The sequence below is a fragment of the Zea mays genome, chromosome 10 (genome assembly GCF_902167145.1).
Source record: "Zea mays cultivar B73 chromosome 10, Zm-B73-REFERENCE-NAM-5.0, whole genome shotgun sequence".
Classification (NCBI taxonomy): Eukaryota; Viridiplantae; Streptophyta; class Magnoliopsida; order Poales; family Poaceae; genus Zea; species Zea mays.
In genome coordinates, this window is record NC_050105.1 from 28838880 (window position 1) to 28858457 (window position 19578).

General features: G+C 48.8%; 1 protein-coding gene across 1 annotated transcript; it reads right to left on the reverse strand.

Annotated features, from left to right (window-relative positions):
* Nucleotides 1-8991: 8991 nt before the first annotated feature.
* LOC542560 (oxo-glutarate/malate transporter1) lies at nucleotides 8992-14753 on the reverse strand. Its single transcript, NM_001112100.1, is given in 3 exon segments — nucleotides 8992-9502; nucleotides 13001-13222; nucleotides 13580-14753. Coding segments are annotated over 3 exon segments (1737 nt in total). The 5' UTR covers nucleotides 14732-14753; the 3' UTR covers nucleotides 8992-9139.
* Between the last annotated feature and the right edge of the window lie 4825 nt (nucleotides 14754-19578).

A 19578-nucleotide genomic window follows, 5' to 3' on the forward strand; every position in this document is an offset into this window, starting at 1 on the left:
TAGAACAGTAGCAACTCCTCTGGCGCCCGAAAATGCGCAGATATCACCGCGGCTGCTCAGGATTTCCTCGAAAGCTTCTGCTTCATGACTAATCCATTCCAATGGACCTTCGGGATTGCCTCTGGAGAAACTTTCTTCACTAGAAAATGCGCCAACACTGGCGAAGCTGGATTTTATCTTTTTGACGCATTCTATAGATTTAACATAGCATTTCCTCTGGGATGCACGAAGCTCCTGAGTACTTAACTCTAAATGATTAACCAACTGATCACTAAGCTCTCGTTTTGTTTCTTCAAGCGCACATTCCTCTTTAGCTCTAGCTAGCTGTTTCTGAAGATCTTTAATCTCACGTTTTTGGGCTTCGGCCTGGATCTTTGAGGCAGCTTCGTCCTTTTTTATCTTGTCTACCAATGTAAGCAAAATTTTATCCTTTTCCAGAGCTTCGTTTCTCAGTTTAATAACTTCTGACCGAAGGTTGTTGAACGCAATTTCATAGCTCTCATCTTCGGCACTCTTTTGTGCTCTTAATGCGTTGCTTAGGATTAACCCCTATATATAAAGACTTGGTATAAGAATAAAAGAATGAATTACGTATTGTAAAAAATTTTTTTCAAAACATCTAATTCCCATACCTTTAGGCTGTTATACACAAGACTGTCCGCGAGATCCTCCTTCGTCATAGCACATAATCCAGCTTCGAGCTTCGGGAACCCCATACTTCTAGCCATCTCTCGGCAGACAGATAATTCTTTGTTATCAGGGAGGCAGTATAGGAAATCATCCTCATTTGACCCATTGAACACCACTGCTCCCTTTGGATATTTTAACTCTTTGGCATAGTGATTGGCTTCATAAGTCTCTTCTTCAGATAATTTTTTCCCCGAAGCATGTCGTATGATATAATCGCATGTGCTGGCAGGAGCTTCGGGGACGGCAGTGTCAATCTTCTCAACCAAAACTGGTTCTGATGTTTTTTCGGTTTCCAAAGATTGTTCCTTGGTGGGCTCTGAAGGCCCAGCTTCAGCTTGTTGCTTCGAAGTTTCAGTAGATGCTTCAGCAAGTTCAACAGTCTTCTTTGGAGTTGTGCTTGAAGACATAATTGTCTCCAAGACATCTAGTACGTTCACCATTCTTTTTCTTTTTGGGGTCACCAATGGGCCCTTTTGGATTTTTCTTGTTTCAGCATTCGCTGAAGGACTTAAGATTTCCAATATTTTTTGTCCTTCAATTCTCGATTTTTCCGCCTTCTCTGCTAAAGGCGCTTCAGATTTCTCTTCTATCTTCGGCACTGGAGCTGGTTCTGTAGTTTCAGAGGCCAAGGAAACTTCACCAATGAATTCTGGCACTGTGGCCGGCTCAATAAAGCGCGCTCGGTGGGTGAGCACCTTCATCTTTTTCCTTTGCGGCGCTGGCTCATTAGTGGCACTTGTGGTAGTTTCTGTTGCAGAAGAAGTATTCTTTCTTTTGCGACCCAACACCGGATAGTGATAGTCAGGGTAGACAAACCCGACTGCGTCAAATACCCGGTTGAGTCTCTTCTTCTTTCGGCCTCCGAAGGCTGCTGATAATGCAGTGTTCTCGGCCTTCGAATATGCCCCAAGCAGTTCGTCACTTAATGTTTCAATGCTTTTCAACCAGTCGTCATCAGGTTCAACAAATTTATCCCCGTATTTGAATGTGTATTTTAGTCTGACCAGTCCGCCTTCGTCGGACTCCTTGATGGTCTCCTTCGGCATTTCCCACTTTCCTGCAAGTGGCCACACCCTGAAGGCAATGTGTTCTTGAATCAAGTCCCTTGTCCCAATAAAAGAGCAGACTACGCCGAAGGCTCTTTGGCATTCCTCGGCTGCTTCATCCATTTTAACCTTCGGCCTTCGAAGTCCGAAGCGTTGCCAGATGGGGCGCATAATGATACTCTTGACATCTTCTTGCGTTGTTAGGTCATTCTTTACATAGAACCATTCAGTCATCCAGGCTCCGGGCCATTTCTTCCGAAAGGTCGGCACAGGGCAGCTTGACCCGGAGCGGGCAACGAAGCTGTAACACCCAAAGTTGTTGTGATATTGTTCTTTCCCCCAGGGCTTCGTCTCATATAACAACTCATGAATGTTGCAAAAGCTTTTGGCATTTGGTTCTAAACCTTGGCTTTTCGCAGCCCAGACAAACATCCCCATTCTTATGATAGCTTCGGGAGTAATTTGATGAAGGTAGATTTGAAATGTTTTCAGAACTTCAACAACAAAGTTGCTCAGGGGGAATCGAAGCCCAGCCTTGAGAAAGCTTCGAAAGATTACGACTTCATCTTCTTCGGGGGTGGGAGAAGTTTTTTCTCCAGCATCAGCTCTCACAATAGTTATATCTTGAAAATATCGGCCCCTCATATTATCAATATGACTCTGCTTAATGGAGGTTTTCCCGAAAACCGCGTGACTTGGCCGCCATGGCCGATCTTCGGACTCTTCCCCACCACTTTCTACATCGTAACTGTCGCTGTCACCAGTATCTTCAGACAAGCCTTCCAATATCTCCTTGGTAATTTTTTCCGTATTGGTCTCCGCCATCGCTATAAGGAACCCCAGGTTCTTCTCTTCAGAGAGACTCAGCTTCATCTCAGGACCGGCCTTTTTGTCTTCAGACATCTTCGGAAATGCTAAAAACTGTTTTCAATGCCGAAGCTTCAAAACTAAAAGCTCAGTAAATTTTTGCGCGCAAGAGATAAAATTGAGTAAGCAGGGGCAGATGGCAAGTGTGCGTACCAAAATGAGTTTGTGGTATGATCTTATTTATACGCCCAGTGCGTTGAAAGTTGAAAGACCCACTTGTCAGTGAATGTTGCTATTCTAGCAAAGGGAAGGTGTTTTTTCGGACCTTCGGCTTAAGGCCTTCGTCCATATCGCAATCTAAATTTATCATTAATAAATTAATATTGCGAGGGGCTACTGTTGGGGGCCTTCGTCCTCCGAAGGTCCTCAAAAACATGATTTGACAATATCTTCCAAGTGAAATGTATGAACAGATATCTTCGGACCCAGATTGTGAACATGAAGTACGATCAGGACGAAGCTTAAGCTAGACGAAGGAAGATTGAGATGAAGGACGGGCTGGTCACCAAGCCGTACGAGAGATGGTGCATAGCCGAAGCTATGCGCAGGGGAGCTTCGGCATAGTGGCAGAAAGGGGAACCGACTTAAAGATGAAAAGACTACTTAGGCTCTGACAGATCCTCATAAGTCATTAGCAAATGTAGTGGACATGAATGTAATTTTACATGGGCTGCGTCCCACGTCTATAAATAGATGAACAGTACTCCCGTACTGTTCACGCTGACTTGGCATTTGCTTTTGCGTCACAGTTGTATTTTCATCTCCTTCCAAGCCGAAGGTACATTTGTAATTCGATATTGTCTCTATTTTTCTATGATGATATAAAAAAGCTAAATTGATGATGTTATATGATTATTCATGCTATCTTTTATGTTTCATATGCTTCGTCTTTCATTAATGTATACTGTGATGATGAAGGTTCGTCCTTCATGACCTTCGTCTGAAGATCGTTATATCCTAAGGGAAATAATGCTTCAGAGGACGAAGGACTTTATCGTTTAACATTCTCTGTGTTGCCTTGTTCTTAACTCATAGCACTTGAGAACAAGTCCCCAACACCTCTCTAAGAGGGCCCTGGTCCTTCCTTTTATAGGCGTAAGGAGAGGATCCAGGTGTACAATGGGGGGTATAGCAGAGTGCTACGTGTCTAGCGGAGGAGAGCTAGCGCCCTAAGTACATGCCGTCGTGGCAGCCGGAGAGATTTTGGCACCCAGCTGGTGTGATGTCGTGGCCGTCGGAGGAGTGCTGGAGCCTGGCGGAGGGACAGCTGTCGGAGCTGTTGAGTCCTTGCTGACGTCCTCTTGCTTCCGTAAGGGGGCTGAGAGCAGCCGTCGTCACAGAGTATGCAGGGCGCCATCATTGCCTATCTGGCGGAACGAGCCAGATGGGACGCCGATCTTGTTTCCCATGGCCCGAGTCAGCTCGGGGTAGGGTGATGATGGTGCCTCCTGTTGACGTGGCTGGTCTGCGCCCTAGGTTGGGCGATGTGGAAGCTCCTCCGAAGCCGAGGTCATGTCTGTCTTCCATGGCCGAGGTCGAGTCCGAGCCCCTGGTTCGGGCGAGGCGGAGACCGTTGGCTGAGGCCAGGGCGGAGTCCGAGCCCTGGGGTCGGGCGAAGCGGAGTTCGTCGTCTTCTAGGGCTGAGCCCGAGTCCGAGCCCTGGGTCGGGCGGAGCGGAGTTCGTCGTCTTCCGGGACTTAGCCCGAGTCCGAGCCCTGGGTCGGGCGGAGTGGAGTTCGTCGTCTTCCGGGGCTTAGCCTGAGTCCGAGCCCTGGGTCGGGCGGAGCGGAGTTCGTTGTCTTCCGGGGCTTAGCTCGAGTCCGAGCCCTGGGTCGGGCGGAGCGGAGTTCGTCGTCTTCCGGGGCTTTGCCCGAGTCCGAGCCCTGGGTCGGGCGGAGCGGAGTTCGTCGTCTTCCAGGACTTAGCCCGAGTCCGAGCCCTAGGTCGGGCGGAGCGGAGTTCGTCATCTTCCGGGGCTTAGCCTGAGTCCGAGCCCTGGGTTGGGCGGAGCGGAGTTCGTTGTCTTCCGGGGCTTAGCCCGAGTCTGAGCCCTGGGTCGGGCGGAGCGGAGTTCGTCGTCTTCCGGGGCTTAGCCCGAGTCCGAGCCCTGGGTCGGGCGGAGCGGAGCTTCCTATGGTGCCTGCGGCCGGGCCTGACTGCCTGTCAGCCTCACTCTGTCAAGTGGCACCGCAGTCGGAGAGGCGCAGGTGGCGCTGTCTTTCTATCAGGTCGGTCAGTGGAGCGGGGAAGTGACGGCGGTCACTTCGGCTCTGTCGGCTGGGGGGCGCGCGTCAGGATAAAGGTGTCAGGCCGCCTTTGCATTAAATGCTCCTGCGATTTGGTCGGTCGGTGCGGCGATTTGGTCAGGGTTGCTTCTTGGCGAAGACAGGGCCTCGGGCGAGCCGGAAATATGTTCGCCGCTGGAGGGGGCCTCGGGCGAGACGGAAATCCTCCGGGGTCGGCTGCCCTTGTCCGAGGCTAGGCTCGGGCGAGGCGTGATCGAGTCCCTCGAATGGACTGATCCCTGACCTAATCGCACCCATCAGGCCTTTGCAGCTTTATGCTAATGGGGGTTACCAGCTGAGAATTAGGAGCCTTGAGGGTACCCCTAATTATGGTCCCCGACACTTAGCGGGTCGAGGCTGAATCCAAAAGGCGTGAGATGGGAATCGGTGGGTACCTCTTGGTCGACGGGCGGTGACGAAGTCCCGTTAGGGACTGACTTCACCGTCGTCTCAGGTACGAGGGTGACACCCAGCAAGCCCTTCGCGAGCGTGCTGGCGTCGTCCGTTTGCTTGGGATTGGCATGTTGCGGGGAGAGGGCGCTCGTCTTCGTCTCAGACGCGAGGTCGATGCCCAGCGTGCCCCCCGTTGGGGCGTCGGCGCCGTCGACCCGCTCGACAGCCGACGAGATGCCGCCTCCTGCTTGGCCTTGGTTGCCCCACCTCCTCCTCCGTCGGCGGGGGAGGGGACGGGGTGAGCTCGAATGTTGTTCTTCCACCACGCGGGGAAGACGTCGTCGATTCCGCCGCCGGCGGGCGGGCTGTCGGCCGCCATTGTCGCTGTCGCACGGCGGGGGAAGGAGTATCATGTCGTAGCTGCCGTCGAGGGACATGAACTCAAGACTCCCGAAACAGAGCATCGTCCCGGGCTGGAAAGGTTGCTGGAGACTGCCCATCTGGAGCTTGACGAGAAGCTGTTCGTCAACACGCAGCAGGCCCCTGCCTGGCGCGCCAACTGTCGGCGTTTCGAAACCCGGGGGGTCCCTGGACCGACGAGTAAACTGTCGCCGCGTGCCCCAGCCCAGATGGGTCGACGCGAGACGGAGCGCGAAGGGGGGAAGGCAGCCGGAGGGAGACAGGCGTGAGAGGTGGAAATCCCGCGGCCTTCGCGTTTGTCCCACGCCCAGGTCGGGTGCGCTTGCAGTAGGGGGTTACAAGCGTCCACGCGGGAGGGAGCGAGCGGCCTCACGCGAGCGCCTGTCCCGTCCTTCCCCGCGCGGCCAACCTTCTGTAAGAGGGCCATGGTCCTTCCTTTTATAGGCGCAAGGAGAGGATCCAGGTGTACAATGGAGGGTGTAGCAGTGTGCTAACGTGTCTAGCGGAGGAGAGCTAGTGCCCTAAGTACATGCCATCGTGGCAGCCGGAGAGGTTTTGGCACCTGGTTCGTGTGGTGTCGTGGCCGTCGAAGGAGCGCTGGAGCCTGGCGGAAGGACAGCTGTCGGGGCTGTCGAGTCCTTGCTGATGTCCTCTTGCTTCCGTAAGGGGGCTGAGAGCCGCCGTCGTCACAGATCGTGCGGGGCGCCATCATTACTTGTCTGGCGGAGCGAGCCAGATGGGACGCCGGTCTTGTTCCCCGTAGCCTGAGTCAGCTTGGGGTAGGGTAATGATGGCGCCTCCTGTTGACGTGGTCGGTCCGTGCCCTGGGTTGGGTGATGTGGAGGCTCCTCCGAGGTCGAGGTCGAGTCTGTCTTCTGAGGCCGAGGTCGAGTCCGAGCCCCTGGGTCGGGCGAGGCGGAGACCGTCGGCTGAGGCCAGGGCTGAGTCCGAGCCCTGGGGTCGGGCGAAGCGGAGTCCGTCGTCTTCTGGGGCTGAGCCCGAGTCCGAGCCCTGGGGTCGGGCGAAGCGGAGTTCGTCGTCTTCCGGGGCTGAGCCCGAGTCCGAGCCCTGGGGTCGGGCGAAGCGGAGTTCGTCGTCTTCCGGGGCTGAGCCTGAGTCCGAGCCCTGGGGTCGGGCGAAGCGGAGTTCGTCGTCTTCCGGGGTTGAGCCCGAGTCCGAGCCCTGGGGTCGGGCGAAGCGGAGTTTCCCATGGCGCCTAGGGCCGGACTTGGCTGCTGTCAGCCTCACTCTGTCGAGTGGCACAGCAGTCGGAGCGGCGCAGGCGGCGCTGTCCTCTTGTCAGACCGGTCAGTGGAGCGGCGAAGTGACTACGGTCACTTCGGCTCTGTCGACTGGAGGGCGTGCGTCAGGATAAAGGTGTCAGGCCACCTTTGCATTAAATGCCCCTGCGATTTGGTCGGTTGGCGTGACGATTTGGCCAAGGTTGCTTCTTGGTGAAGGCTGGGCCTCGGGCGAGCCGAAAGTATGTCCGTTGCTGGAGGGGGCCTCGGGCGAGACGTAGATCCTCCGGGGTCGGCTACCCTTGCCCGAGGCTGGGCTCGGGCGAGGCGTGATCGAGTCCCTTGAATGGACCGATCCTTGACTTAGTCGCACCCATCAGGCCTTTGCAGCTTCGTGCTGATGGGGGTTACCAGCTGAGAATTAGGAGTCTTGGGGGTACCCCTAATTATGGTCCCCGACAGATTGATTGATTAAATCGGCCGTATTCCTCTGGTTTTACAGAGGGGGGCTGGACCCGTTACCAACAAAATACCGAGCTAATCCCGAGATTCTCGCCAACAAACATAGCAAGAAACTCGGAACCTTAATCTGTTCTGTGCTTGCGCGGACCGTCCGGCCCACAAGCACGGATCGTCCGGACTGCGGACCGTCTGGCCTCAGGGCCGGACCGTCCGGTGCTCTTTTTAGTGCTCAACACAATCTTGTGTTGGCAGAGGACAAAAATCCGATGTCTCTTTGGATCGGTCTCTTCATATCATTGTTCACCCCACTTGTAAAGACGCCTGACATTAAGAATAACAGCTTCAGGAGACCCACGGCTAGACCTCGGGGTTTTACCAAGAGCTTGTTTGTTTGTTGGCAGAGAGTGTCACCCATGCATGCTTAATAAACCCAAATGAAAGGAGTGGTGACAATGTTTGGCGGCATTCAATTACATAATACTTATTCCTCCATTTTTTTTATTTGTCATATTTTAGTTTAAAATTAAACTAGTAGATGACAAATATTCGAGAATGGAGGGAGTATTGTGGTCATACATCGGAGGCCATGGCATTATTTAAAAAAAATGCAGATATCAATGCTAAATGCAGAGGCCCCACCCGTGAACTAAAGAGATTAATATAATAATCTTATATATATAAAAGGTTGAGCTAAAGCAAAAGGGTGCTTTTGGTCTTTGGAAGTTTGGGTACCGACGACACCCATGACGAAAGTGGCGGTCATTTTCTTGGGCTTGGCTTCGTACACCGCTTTGCAAGACGACCGTACTGGAATGTGCGTGTTGCGCACTAAAACTTTCAACTGATAAATCACGCCATCTGTCTCACAAGTCGTATCTGCTGTCAATGCATCAAAAGTTGGCGCAGGAAAGCACACCCAATGTTGGCCGTGATTTTTCGTGACCTCCAACAGTGTACCTTTCACAGAGCACCTAACGTTCAGAGCGTTATTTTAGACAAAAAGGAAAACAGTGTACCTTTCACGCCATCTGTCTCACAAGTCGTTTCATCCCTAAGTCAAGCATCTCCACTAGCGAGCCATTGTTCATCCTCGGGATAGAATGATTGCAGTTGGTATTGAGGATGTCTTCATCATCTCTCCTGTTTTATCTTCTATCCCCTCTCCTATTACAGTACGGCCTTCACTATATAAACAGTACGGCCATATGCGGGATCTGCTGATGACAGCACTCGAGCATCATCTCACAGCAATTTGCAGAGTTCTCAAAGTCAGGAGCAATGTCAATTGTACATATCAGATGTTGCCTAAGAAGTAAGAACCCAGCCAGCAGTATATATAAATCTACCGGATGCACCAATGTGATGCAGAACATCGTGTGCTGTTGCAGCAGACTCAGAATCCGAACATGAAAAGGAACCAGCACCAATAGTCATCATCGTGGGGATATATATATATATAGGGATCTCCAAGAACCATTGAGCACAAACTCTATATAACAAATTTTGCGCGTTAAAAACTGCACCCTGGCCTCGCAATTAGCCACCGGAAGGTTCGAACAAATGTATCGATACCAACTAAAAAAGAATGGGTTGCATTGCGATCATGTCGACGACAAAACTGTGGACAGCGGCATCTGTAGCACCGCAAATTCAGGAAATAGTTTTCCTCCCCCCACTCGACAAAAAAACAACAGAAAAACAAAAGGGATGTCGCAGTTAATGTGCTGCTCTCTGCTCACCACAGCCCGATTATCTTCCACCAGAAGCCGCCCACCCCGAGCCAGATGATGATGTTTACAACGGAGATGACAAACCCATAGCCCCACCACTGAGCCAATGGGACATACCCGGCGCCGTAGAAGACGGGAGCAGAGCCGATGCCGTAGTGGGTGGTCCCGCCCATGAGGTTCGAGAGGAATGAAAGAACCATGGCAGCGAAAAGCGACGGGGTGCCCAGGGCACTCGCCACCGACAGGAACGCGGTGAACATTGCTCCGATGTGTGCGGCACCACTGGCAAAGAAATAGTGCGAGTAGAAGTACAGCAGCACCAGCACACCGAATGAGAGTTGCCATGACATGCCAAGCCCTCCAACAAACTGAGACAAAAGCAATAGAGTCAAATAAATGATAAATATGCAGAAGTACTTAAAAAAACTATATGTACTGTAGATGTCACAAAAAAATAGGAATACATCAGACCCAAGATAATTTAAACTGCATCATGTTACAATTACCAAACCAATGTATTTCGATTTTTTTTATTTCCTAGTTTGCATAGATACATCCATAAGCATATGAATTCAGAGCCAGTATTAAGTTCAGACAACCAAGATAACCATTCATATGACAAATCTAAACAGTGTCAAACAAGTCACATAAGGTTCTTACTATATCATGATGACTACCCAACCTACCCCTTCACAATTTTGGTGCTCTTCTTTCAGTGAAGAGACAAGAGCACAATAATTTGCTACTTGTTTCTGGCTAAGGGCAAAGAGATGCATGCCCTTCATAACCTATCTTTGACCAAAGTAAATTTTCATATTTTTGTGGAACTAGGTTAAAAATGAATAGTAAAAAAAGAAACAGTAAATGTCTAGGCTCCAGATAGCTGGATCATGTTGTATTGCAGTAAAAAGCATTCATCGTGGCAACACCTCTTAAAGAAGGTAGTTTAGTTCGTAAAGCATGCTAATCATGAAATCCTAACAACGAGAAATTCCTTATTTGACACTAGAAGTTGATATGGTTCCATCTAAGGCCGACAATGATAACCTTCAAGTCCATGTCAAATTAGTTGGAGATAGTCTAAAATGCCCCTCTCCTCGAGGCCAAATAAGCTGCATGTAGAGATGGCAATGGGGACCCGATCCCCGATTCCCCGCGGGGAATTCCTCTATTAGGGGACGGGGATGGGGAGATTTCTTCCCCCACGGGGATGTAAATGGGGAAATTTTCTCCCCCGACGGGTAAATGGGGACGGGGATGGGGAAGCATTCCCCGTACCCCGTTCCCCGTGGGGACCCGTTAAACTTACATATGACGATGTTTTTATATAATAGTTAATAATAGAAATAAATAATTATCTTGACAAAAGATCACTAGTTGTACAAATGCGTTCATTTTAATGTACACATAATGATTTTTACATCTAACAATGTGTATAAGTGACAATGTTTTACATTAATAACAAATGAAGTACGATCTAATTATAATTTAAGCGGGTACGGGGATCCCTGATGGGGATTTATCCCCGCGGGTAACGGGGATGGGGAAGAAATGTCCCCCGCAAACGTTCGTGGGGATCCCCGCGGGGAAAAATTTTCGTCGCGGGGACGGGGATGGGGAGCTAAAACCCGACGGGGAATTCCCCGTTGCCATCCCTAGCTGCATGGCCCTCAGCCTTCTCCCGTCACAAGCTCAAACGCCTTCTATCCTCTCTGTTGTTCCCTCTCCCGTGCCCCTCCGTCCCTAAACTATAGTCAATAGGTCATTCATATCCAGTTGAGGTCGAAGGGAAGCATGCACAGTGGATCAGATTGACAGTGGCAACCCGAGTGGCATAGGCAGCACCAGCCCAAACGGCCAGGGCGGCACTGGCCTGATCAGCGGCCAGGGCAGCTGTGCCCCAAGCCTCATTGGGGGTGGCAGCCTGACTGACCAAAGAGCCTGCAGCGTGCAGCCTGAGCACAACATCCAAGCAGCCTGGGCGCCTGATTTACCATACCCAAGGCTTGGAGTTCATCTGCCCCAATCCTCTCAGCGAAGCAAGCAGACATACTTTGGTTTTCTTAGGGCCTGTTTCTTTCCATGGACGGGAGTCACATATACTGCAGCAGCTATGCTGTGGGGAAGCACTAATTCCCTCACGTCAAGGTTATTTCCTGTTGAAAACCCTACCCAATGCTGAGGGTGGCCAACAGAAGTGTATCAAGGACGTCTGGTGTGATTCTGATCTTTTTTCAACTTTTTTCAGCCACAGACACCGGATAAGATAAAACAAACAGGGCCTTATCCTGCTCCCTTGTTTCTGTGCTCTGTAACTTTCTGTTTTCTTGTTCAGACAGAAGGTTATCTTTGGATTTCTAGTTTATGTGATATGTCAAGAGTCTAGAACTGAAAGGTGGGATGAAAGGAACTCTGTGAAATGCCAAAATACAGTATAAACATATTTTTATGAAATATAATAAAAAATTGTGGTATTTAAAAGAAGTGAACTGCTACTTAAAGTGAATGTAAATAAGGTGCACACCAGCAACTGAGAATGTGGCATGTACTACAATGAAAGAACTACTGTTTTTAATAGAAAATACAGCAGGGGAGGCCCCCACTGCTAGAGCTTTTTATTTCAATAAAAACAAGAAACTGTACAATAAAAGGGGCCACAACTATGAACAAAGCTCCCAGAGGGAGCGTTGGGAACCTCAAGCAAGAACGTGAGCTCAGCAACAGAAACTATACAAACAAGAAAAGCAACTCGTTTATCTTCACACATTCTGAGAGCTTGAAATCTAGCCTCACAAAAAGAGGACTTACAAAAAGTAAAAGGTAAAATAAGGCCGGCCTCCTCACAAAACTTACTGTTTCATTCTTTAAGAAAAAGAACCATAATGTCCTCACGACATATATTAAGCACATTTTCCCCTCCCCAATAGATAGGATAAAAGAATTCATGTATGAAATTAACATGTTGAAAAATATTGGGAAATAAATAGGATGAAAAACTAATGTATGAAGTTAACATGTTGATAGATACCGAGAAAGATGTTTCATACTTTTATCATAATAACCAAAACTACGGATGGTTTTTTAAAATTGCTTGTTGTCTCACATATTTTACGCCAGAAATCCTGGTGCTGGGACTACAGTACTGGCACAAAGAGGGCTCAGGGGCAAAAAGGTCTTTTCATCTTATCTCTTAACATGTTAACAGCTGAAACTGATAGGTTGTTTGGTGTGCTACTGAAGACAGTAGTACGGAGTTGTTTTCACATGTTTAGTTATCTTTAGGTTGTTATGTCGTGTGGGGTGGTTAAGTCTTAGTTTTGCTCTGTTTTGTTAAACTAGTAGTTGGTGTCGGTGGTAGCTTCCTGTTGTGCTGGTGGTTTAGTGTCTATCTTTGCTTCCTCTTGCCAGTCTGTAATATGTTTCTGACTTGTATTTCTGTTCTATGAATGGAAATGGGATTACCTCGTTTAAAAAAACAGCCAAAACTGATGGAAGTGTCAAACAAAGGAAAAAAAGATAGACCTGGTGTCATATAAGAGAGAAAAAGGTTTTCAGGGCCATAAAGGAAGCATGTCAGTGTCAGGTGGTTCCATATGTTCTGGTCCCTCTGATCAGAAGTATGGATGCTAGTTGGGTGGGATCTGTCAATCTGTGAGGTTATGTCTTTGAACTCGTTATGTTTGTAATTTGTTGCTTCAAGTAATGAATTCAGGTATCGCTATGTGGAAAAAAAATAAAGGAAATATGTCAATCTAAATTGTCAATTGAGGAATTTTCTCATAAATAAAAGAAAAACATTAAACCTATAAATGTCAAGAGCCAAGGTTCATAAGAGATGAAAGTTGTGGGAAGAAAATAGAGTGTACCTTCACAACAGTCTCACTGAACCAAGAGATCAGCCCGAATTTGTTGAGGTAGCCAGCCATTGCTATAAGTGCTGCAAACCATGTAAGGGTATCCCACGCCACAGACTCTGCCAAACACTCTTTCCATGTGACAACCCCTGAGATTAAGAGGACTGCTAGGCCAAGAATTGCTGCAGAAACCGCATCCACATTCAGCATGCCTCCAAAGATCCAAAGACCAACCTGGTGGAATGCAGAGCAAGGGCATAATGTTCAGTGAAGAAAAGTGGATACATTTCGTATTCAAGTTAGATGAGGCAGAGAAATGGAAAAAATGCATGCAGTGACGGCGACAGTCAAGAATATGAACATTAGAAAGACATTGCATGGTGCATATATTCATAATATAACACTATAAAGTAGTTATGCAAGAAAGCTGATAATAATTTTAACCATCAGGATTCAAGGCATAAAGAACACTGATAGCACAAGACAAGTTCAAATAATGCTAGGCTATAATATAGAAACGCAAAATGTGACCTCTTCGTAATGGCAAAAGATTAAATGTTTTAAGAAAATGGCAAGTGTGTATCATTATACCGTAAGCAGCAGCGTGCCGGCCATGATCGTCTCCTCCTTGCTCATGGGTCCCATCTTGGCGAGCCGCTCCTTGGCCAGGCGTGGCGCATCGGGGCTCGCCTTCACCTCCGGCGGGTAGATCACATACAGAATGAGCGGCACGAGCACGAGCGACAGCAGCCCCGGCACAATGGCGGCCTTGGCCCAGAGCGTCCACCCGATCCCCTCGCCGATAGTGGCAGCTGTGAGGTTGGCCGAGAGCGGGTTGGCCGCCATCGCAGTGAGGAACATGGCTGACGAGACGACGGAGGTCTGAAAGCACGTGAGCATGAGCCAGGCTCCGAGCCGGCGCTCCGTGCCGTCGCCGGCGCGCGAGCCGCATGCCTCACAGAGAGACTTGACGAGCGGTAGGAAGATGCCGCCAGCGCGCGCCGAGACGGAGGGGATGGCGGGGGCGAGGAGCGCCTCGGCGAAGACGAGCGAGTAGCCGAGGCCGAGGGAGGAGGACCCGAAGGCGGCGACGAAGGCGTAGGCGACGCGGGAGCCGAGGCCGGTCTTGATGAACCCCCTCGCGAAGAAGAAGGCGAGCGCGATGAGCCAGGGGATCGGGTCGCCGAAGGCCGAGAAGGCCGCGGCGAACGTGAGCGTGCGGCTGAGCACGGCGGCGCCGAGGCCGAGGAGGGCGACCGCGCCGAGGGGCAGCGGCTGGGTGATGATGCCGACGATGGTGGAGAGGAAGATGGCTAGGAGCTGCCACGCGTTGCGGGGCACGCCGGCGGGGGGCGGGATGAGCCAGATGAGGACGCCAGTCGCGATGGAGGCCAGGAGCGGCTTGATGGCCGCGCCCTGCAGCGCGGGCTTCTTCGGCGGGGCGGCCGGTGCTGGAGCCGGCGCTGGAGCCGGTGCTGGAACCGGCACTGGATCCGGCGCTGGAGCCGCGGCGGCGGAGGCGGAGGCGGGTACGGGGGTGAGACCGCGACGGGAGGATGCGGATGCGGCGGGGGGTGGGGCCAGCGAGTGCTTGGAGGGGAGGGAGTGGGAAAGGGAGGTGGGCTTAGAGGAAGAGGAGGAGCGGCGGCGGAGGGAGATGGAGAGGGACGGGAGGCGAGGGCGGGCACCAACGCTGCCGAGGTGGTGGCAGGTGAGCGGCGAGGCCGCGGTGGAGGACGCCATGGCGGCGGTGAGACAAGTGGTGGTGGGACTGGGAATGGAAGGTGGTGGGTGAGGACTGAGGGTGGGGTTTAAGTGGATGGACGGTGGAGATGGCGGTGGGTGCCCGGAGCATTGGTCGTATCGAATCGGAGACTGGTCTTCGTGGACCCGGCGTTGGTGCACCGGTGATCAGTGGGTGTAGTGACACGTGTGCATGCTGCGGGGAGATTGTTTTAGGTTTCGATAGAGAAAAGAGAGGTCTTTAAACTTGTACGTCACATGCAAAGCTTGTAACGATACGAGGTGCAGGTGCAGGTGCAGGTGCAGGTGCAGGTGCAGAGTTGTAGTGCTAGTGTGCTACTTGGTGCTATAGATGGCTAAATGGGCGGCCCGGCACGGCACGATTAGGACACGGTCTGTTTAGCACGATTATTAGGCGTGACATGCTGGCACGGTACTAGTGCCTGAACCCAGGCTCAGGCATGGCACTAAGACTCCTTAGCCGTGTCGTGCCGGCACGGTAGGCCCGGGCAGCCCGTAGTGCCAGGACCGGACCGAGCACTACACCAAAAATCACAAAATAACAGTTACATATGCATTCACAAAACACAGTTAAACATACTAAAATAGCTAATATTGAGCTGTTTAGTGCAATGGCTGCCTCATTAAAAACCTATCTAGGTAAAAACTCACCCTTGTGAGAAAACCCTAGATAGGAAAAAAGAGTACAGCCCACAGCTCATTTAGTGTTCTTACATATCACAGAGTCACAGACATTGTTTACACTGTACAGTTTAGTTACAGGCACATCAGCTGAAATATGATCAAACTAGCTAAATAAGATCAGTCTTCGACATGTGGTTGTGGATCAGTAGGTGTCTGAGATTGAGATGCATGAGAGGACCCTGGAGTGTCAACTGGAACTTGTTCATCATCAAGATATAGATCAGAGAATGAGTCAAGTTCTTTGTTCTCAACAGTGTGTTGGGTCCTTGCATTCCCTTCCTCCCAGTCCTTGATGCAGGTCAGCATCTCGACCATCTCCGAGGTCAGTCGACGCTCCTCGATAATCCTGCCAGTGAGACTGAAAGCACTTTCTGATGAAATGGTAGAGACAGGCATAGTTGGTACATCCTTAGCCAACATAGAAAGAGATGTGTCCTATTATCCTTTTTTTCAATTAGCCTTAGTTCTATTATCCTTTTTTTCAATTCCCATGCAGAATTAACATAATGTACAACAACACTCAAGTAATCCTCTTTAGCATTCCCAGACCATATATCAGATGTCACAGCAACAGAAGAAATAGAATTTTTAAATGTGTCAACAAGCTTAGCACGTGAATCATTGTAATACTTTTTAATATCTCTAGTGGTTATTTGTCTAGAGATAGCAGAAAATCTAGGATTATGAGCCTTTTTAATGTACTCTTTAAAAGCAGATGATTCAGCCAAGCAAATAGGTAGATCAAGCCGACATATCAAACGACACATCTCAGACCTAGCAACATCAGCATTGTACTCCCACAATCTAGCACTACCATAAGGATTAAACTGGAGCAGGGACTGGGCAAAGGCATTTCTGCCATGCTTCAGTTTGCATGCATTTCTATGCCGATTAAGATGACCAGTGCCACCAGAAGATTTAGCAGACAAAACACACTTGCAAACTTTGCACTTAGCCTGACACCTGACCCTCACACCATCAACAACCTTATATATTTTGTCAAATTCATTCCACACATCAGATGTGGAAGCTCTATTTCTTACCCGAGAACTAGTAGGTGTGTCTGCCTCAACATCGGCCACAGCAGTGTCAGGATCTATGTTGATGGGCTCCGTTGAAGGAACAGCAGCCTCACTGCCACCAGTTTGGGCAGGCACGGTGTCGTCGTCGGCCATTAAGCACAGATCATAGAGCACAGGCCACCAGATTAAGGACTTACCAAAGTCGGAGCACCAGATCGGTCCCTCACGGCTAAAATCACAGAACACAAGGTAGTAGAGTAGATTAGGGTTTGAACCAACACAGATCACAAATACAAGCACTGGATTAAAAACTTACCAGAGTCGGAGCACTAGACCGGTCCCTCACGGGCGGCTCAACACACAGAACACAAGGTAGTAGAGTAGATTAGGGTTTGAACCAACACAGATCACAAATACAAGCACTGGATTAAGCACTTACCAAACCCAGAGCACCAGATCGGTTCCTCACGGCGGCTATAATCAGAGAAGGTATTATAGTAGATTAGGGTTTAGGGTTGGTACACAGATCACAAGAACAAACACCAGTTATGATACACAGATCACAAGAACAAGCACCGGAATAAGAACTTACCAGAGCCAGAGCACCAGATCGGTCCCTCACGGGCGGCTAAAATCACAGAACACAAGGTAGTAGAGTAGATTAGGGTTTAGGGTTCAAACATAGATCACAAACATAGATCACAAGAACAGATCACAAGAACTAACACCAGATTAAGCACTTACCAAAGCCGGAGCACCAGATCGGTCCCTCACGGGTACAATCACAGAGCAAGAAGGCAGTAGAGTAGATTAGGGTTCGGGATTCGAGCACATATCACAAGAACAAGCACTAGATTAAGAAGTCTCGACCTCGTCGGAGATGTCGGCTAGAGGAAGAAGAAGACGAACACTGAAAGCTTACCGTAACCAAAGTCGTGACCAAACCACCAGGCACCAGCCAAGTAGCTACCCGGTGAGGGGAAGCCAGGGGGACGGTGAGGAGGAGCGGTGGAGCACCCTACCGAAGTCGGATCGTGAGGTGGAGCGGCGGAGTCGAACGGTGAGGCGGCGGCGGAGTCGAATCGCCCCCAAATCGCCAGGAGACGGAGAGAACGAGGGCGAGACCGCGAGAGACAACGTGCGAGGCGAGAGAGTGTGAGTGTCTGACGAGGCGGGGCCCAGTGGAGAGGGGGCGACGGGATTTTAGGGTACGTAGTAGTGTGCCTAACCGTGTCTGGGGGCTAATCGGACCATGCCCGTGCCGGCCCAGCGTGCCCGGTGCTCGGCTCAAGCACGACACTACCCATCGGGTCGTGTCGGCACGGACCCGGCTCCAACCGTGTCGTGCCGTGCCCAGGCACTATGGGTCGTGCCGTGCTCCAGGACGACCCGATTAGCCCGACACTATTAGCCATCTATACTTAGTCCTTTCCAAAAGTTTTACCTGAGCTCACACGTATACTACAGATTTCAGTCTACATCTTCACTGATAACTAGTCCGCTATCAATAGGCAATAGAGAGTGGAAGTCCATGGATCCTAATAAAATTATACTAAGATCCTATTTATTCTCCTCCTAAATTATATAAGTTAGATTATAAAAATAAAATATCAATTTTGATCATAAATAAATAAGCTACATACCCAATACTAACTTATTTTAGCTTATTTATAGTTTAAAGTGATATTTTACCCTTCTACATTTTCAATATAATCTAACTTATATAATTTTGGAGGAAACAAACACACCCTAAACCATAGTCATCTAACAAATAATTCTATAATTACTAGAATAACTGTGAGTTCTAAGTAATTCAAACATATACTATTGTCTATCTTTTACTCTTTTCTCATTCCATACATTGCAGCACTAGATTTTTATCCTGTATAATAGTCCATTTAATTATCTATATAAGATATAGGTGTCTGCCTATAATAACTAGGACTAATTATTAACGGCGTTAGTCTAGACACAAGACTATCGTCGATCTTTCGACTAGGGTCTAGATCTTAATTAGACGCCTCTAGACATATTTTTATATGATTTTATGCCGCAACAGATGAAAATTTATATAAATATTAAAAAATGCTGATGTAGTTAGCTAATTATACTCTAGCATAGAAAATATAAATACAATATTATGATGAGTTTTCTAATTATACATATGAACAAACCAAAGTTTTCTAATTATTAATTTTTCACATACTTGATCTCACGTCTCTCTACTAAAGATGGAGGACAACCGGTAGTTTTTATAGAATACATCAGCAGTCCTCGAATTTAGCAATTTGACACGTTGTGTCACTTAGAACTCTAAACTTTTAAAACTAGAAAAACGGATCCTCGAATTTGCTCGGCTATCCAAAACTAGATTTGTTTAAATTAGATACCAACATGGCATGACACGTTGGAGTACACTTACAAAAGTCCGAGACCCAAGTGACACAGGTGATATTCTAAATTTTGGAATTTGCGCAAGTTGCTTGTTTCTTTAACCATTTGTGACGATGCTAGCATTGAAGTGGAGTTAACAACAATTTCAAATTGAAAAATCAAAACATGTTCACATCGTTTTCAGGTCCTCCTCCACATAGGAGTATTAACATTACTATATCAGGTTTACGACTTACACAATGTTGGAGGACTCCAATCTCCAGGGGATCGAGCTATCGCAATCGTATATGTGTATAGCATGTCGCTTTCTTATTAGAGAAACAAAAACATTGTTACAATGGGAATGAAACCAATAGATAAAAGTTTAGAAAACAGCAGCATCAAAGGGATGCCATTCGTGCATGAAAGGTAATCGGTCTAGGGTGAACACCAAAGTAGAATGTAGCATATTGCAATGCTAATAGGCAGTTTTGAACGATAGAATCGAACATAGTACAATGAGTGAAAAACAACCCTAGGCATAGCGTCTCTATTGGTTCCACCAACAGTTCAAAAACTTGTCCAACCAAAACCCAATGTAAGGTGCAGCTCCACAAGTGAAGTTATAGATTTATCGCCCTATAGAGATGCATACAAAAGCAAGAACCAAAAATACAATCATCTCATAGATCCCTCTCGCTCTAGTGGTTTTAGAGCAACTCCAATAATTTTCTAAAAAAAAGCTCC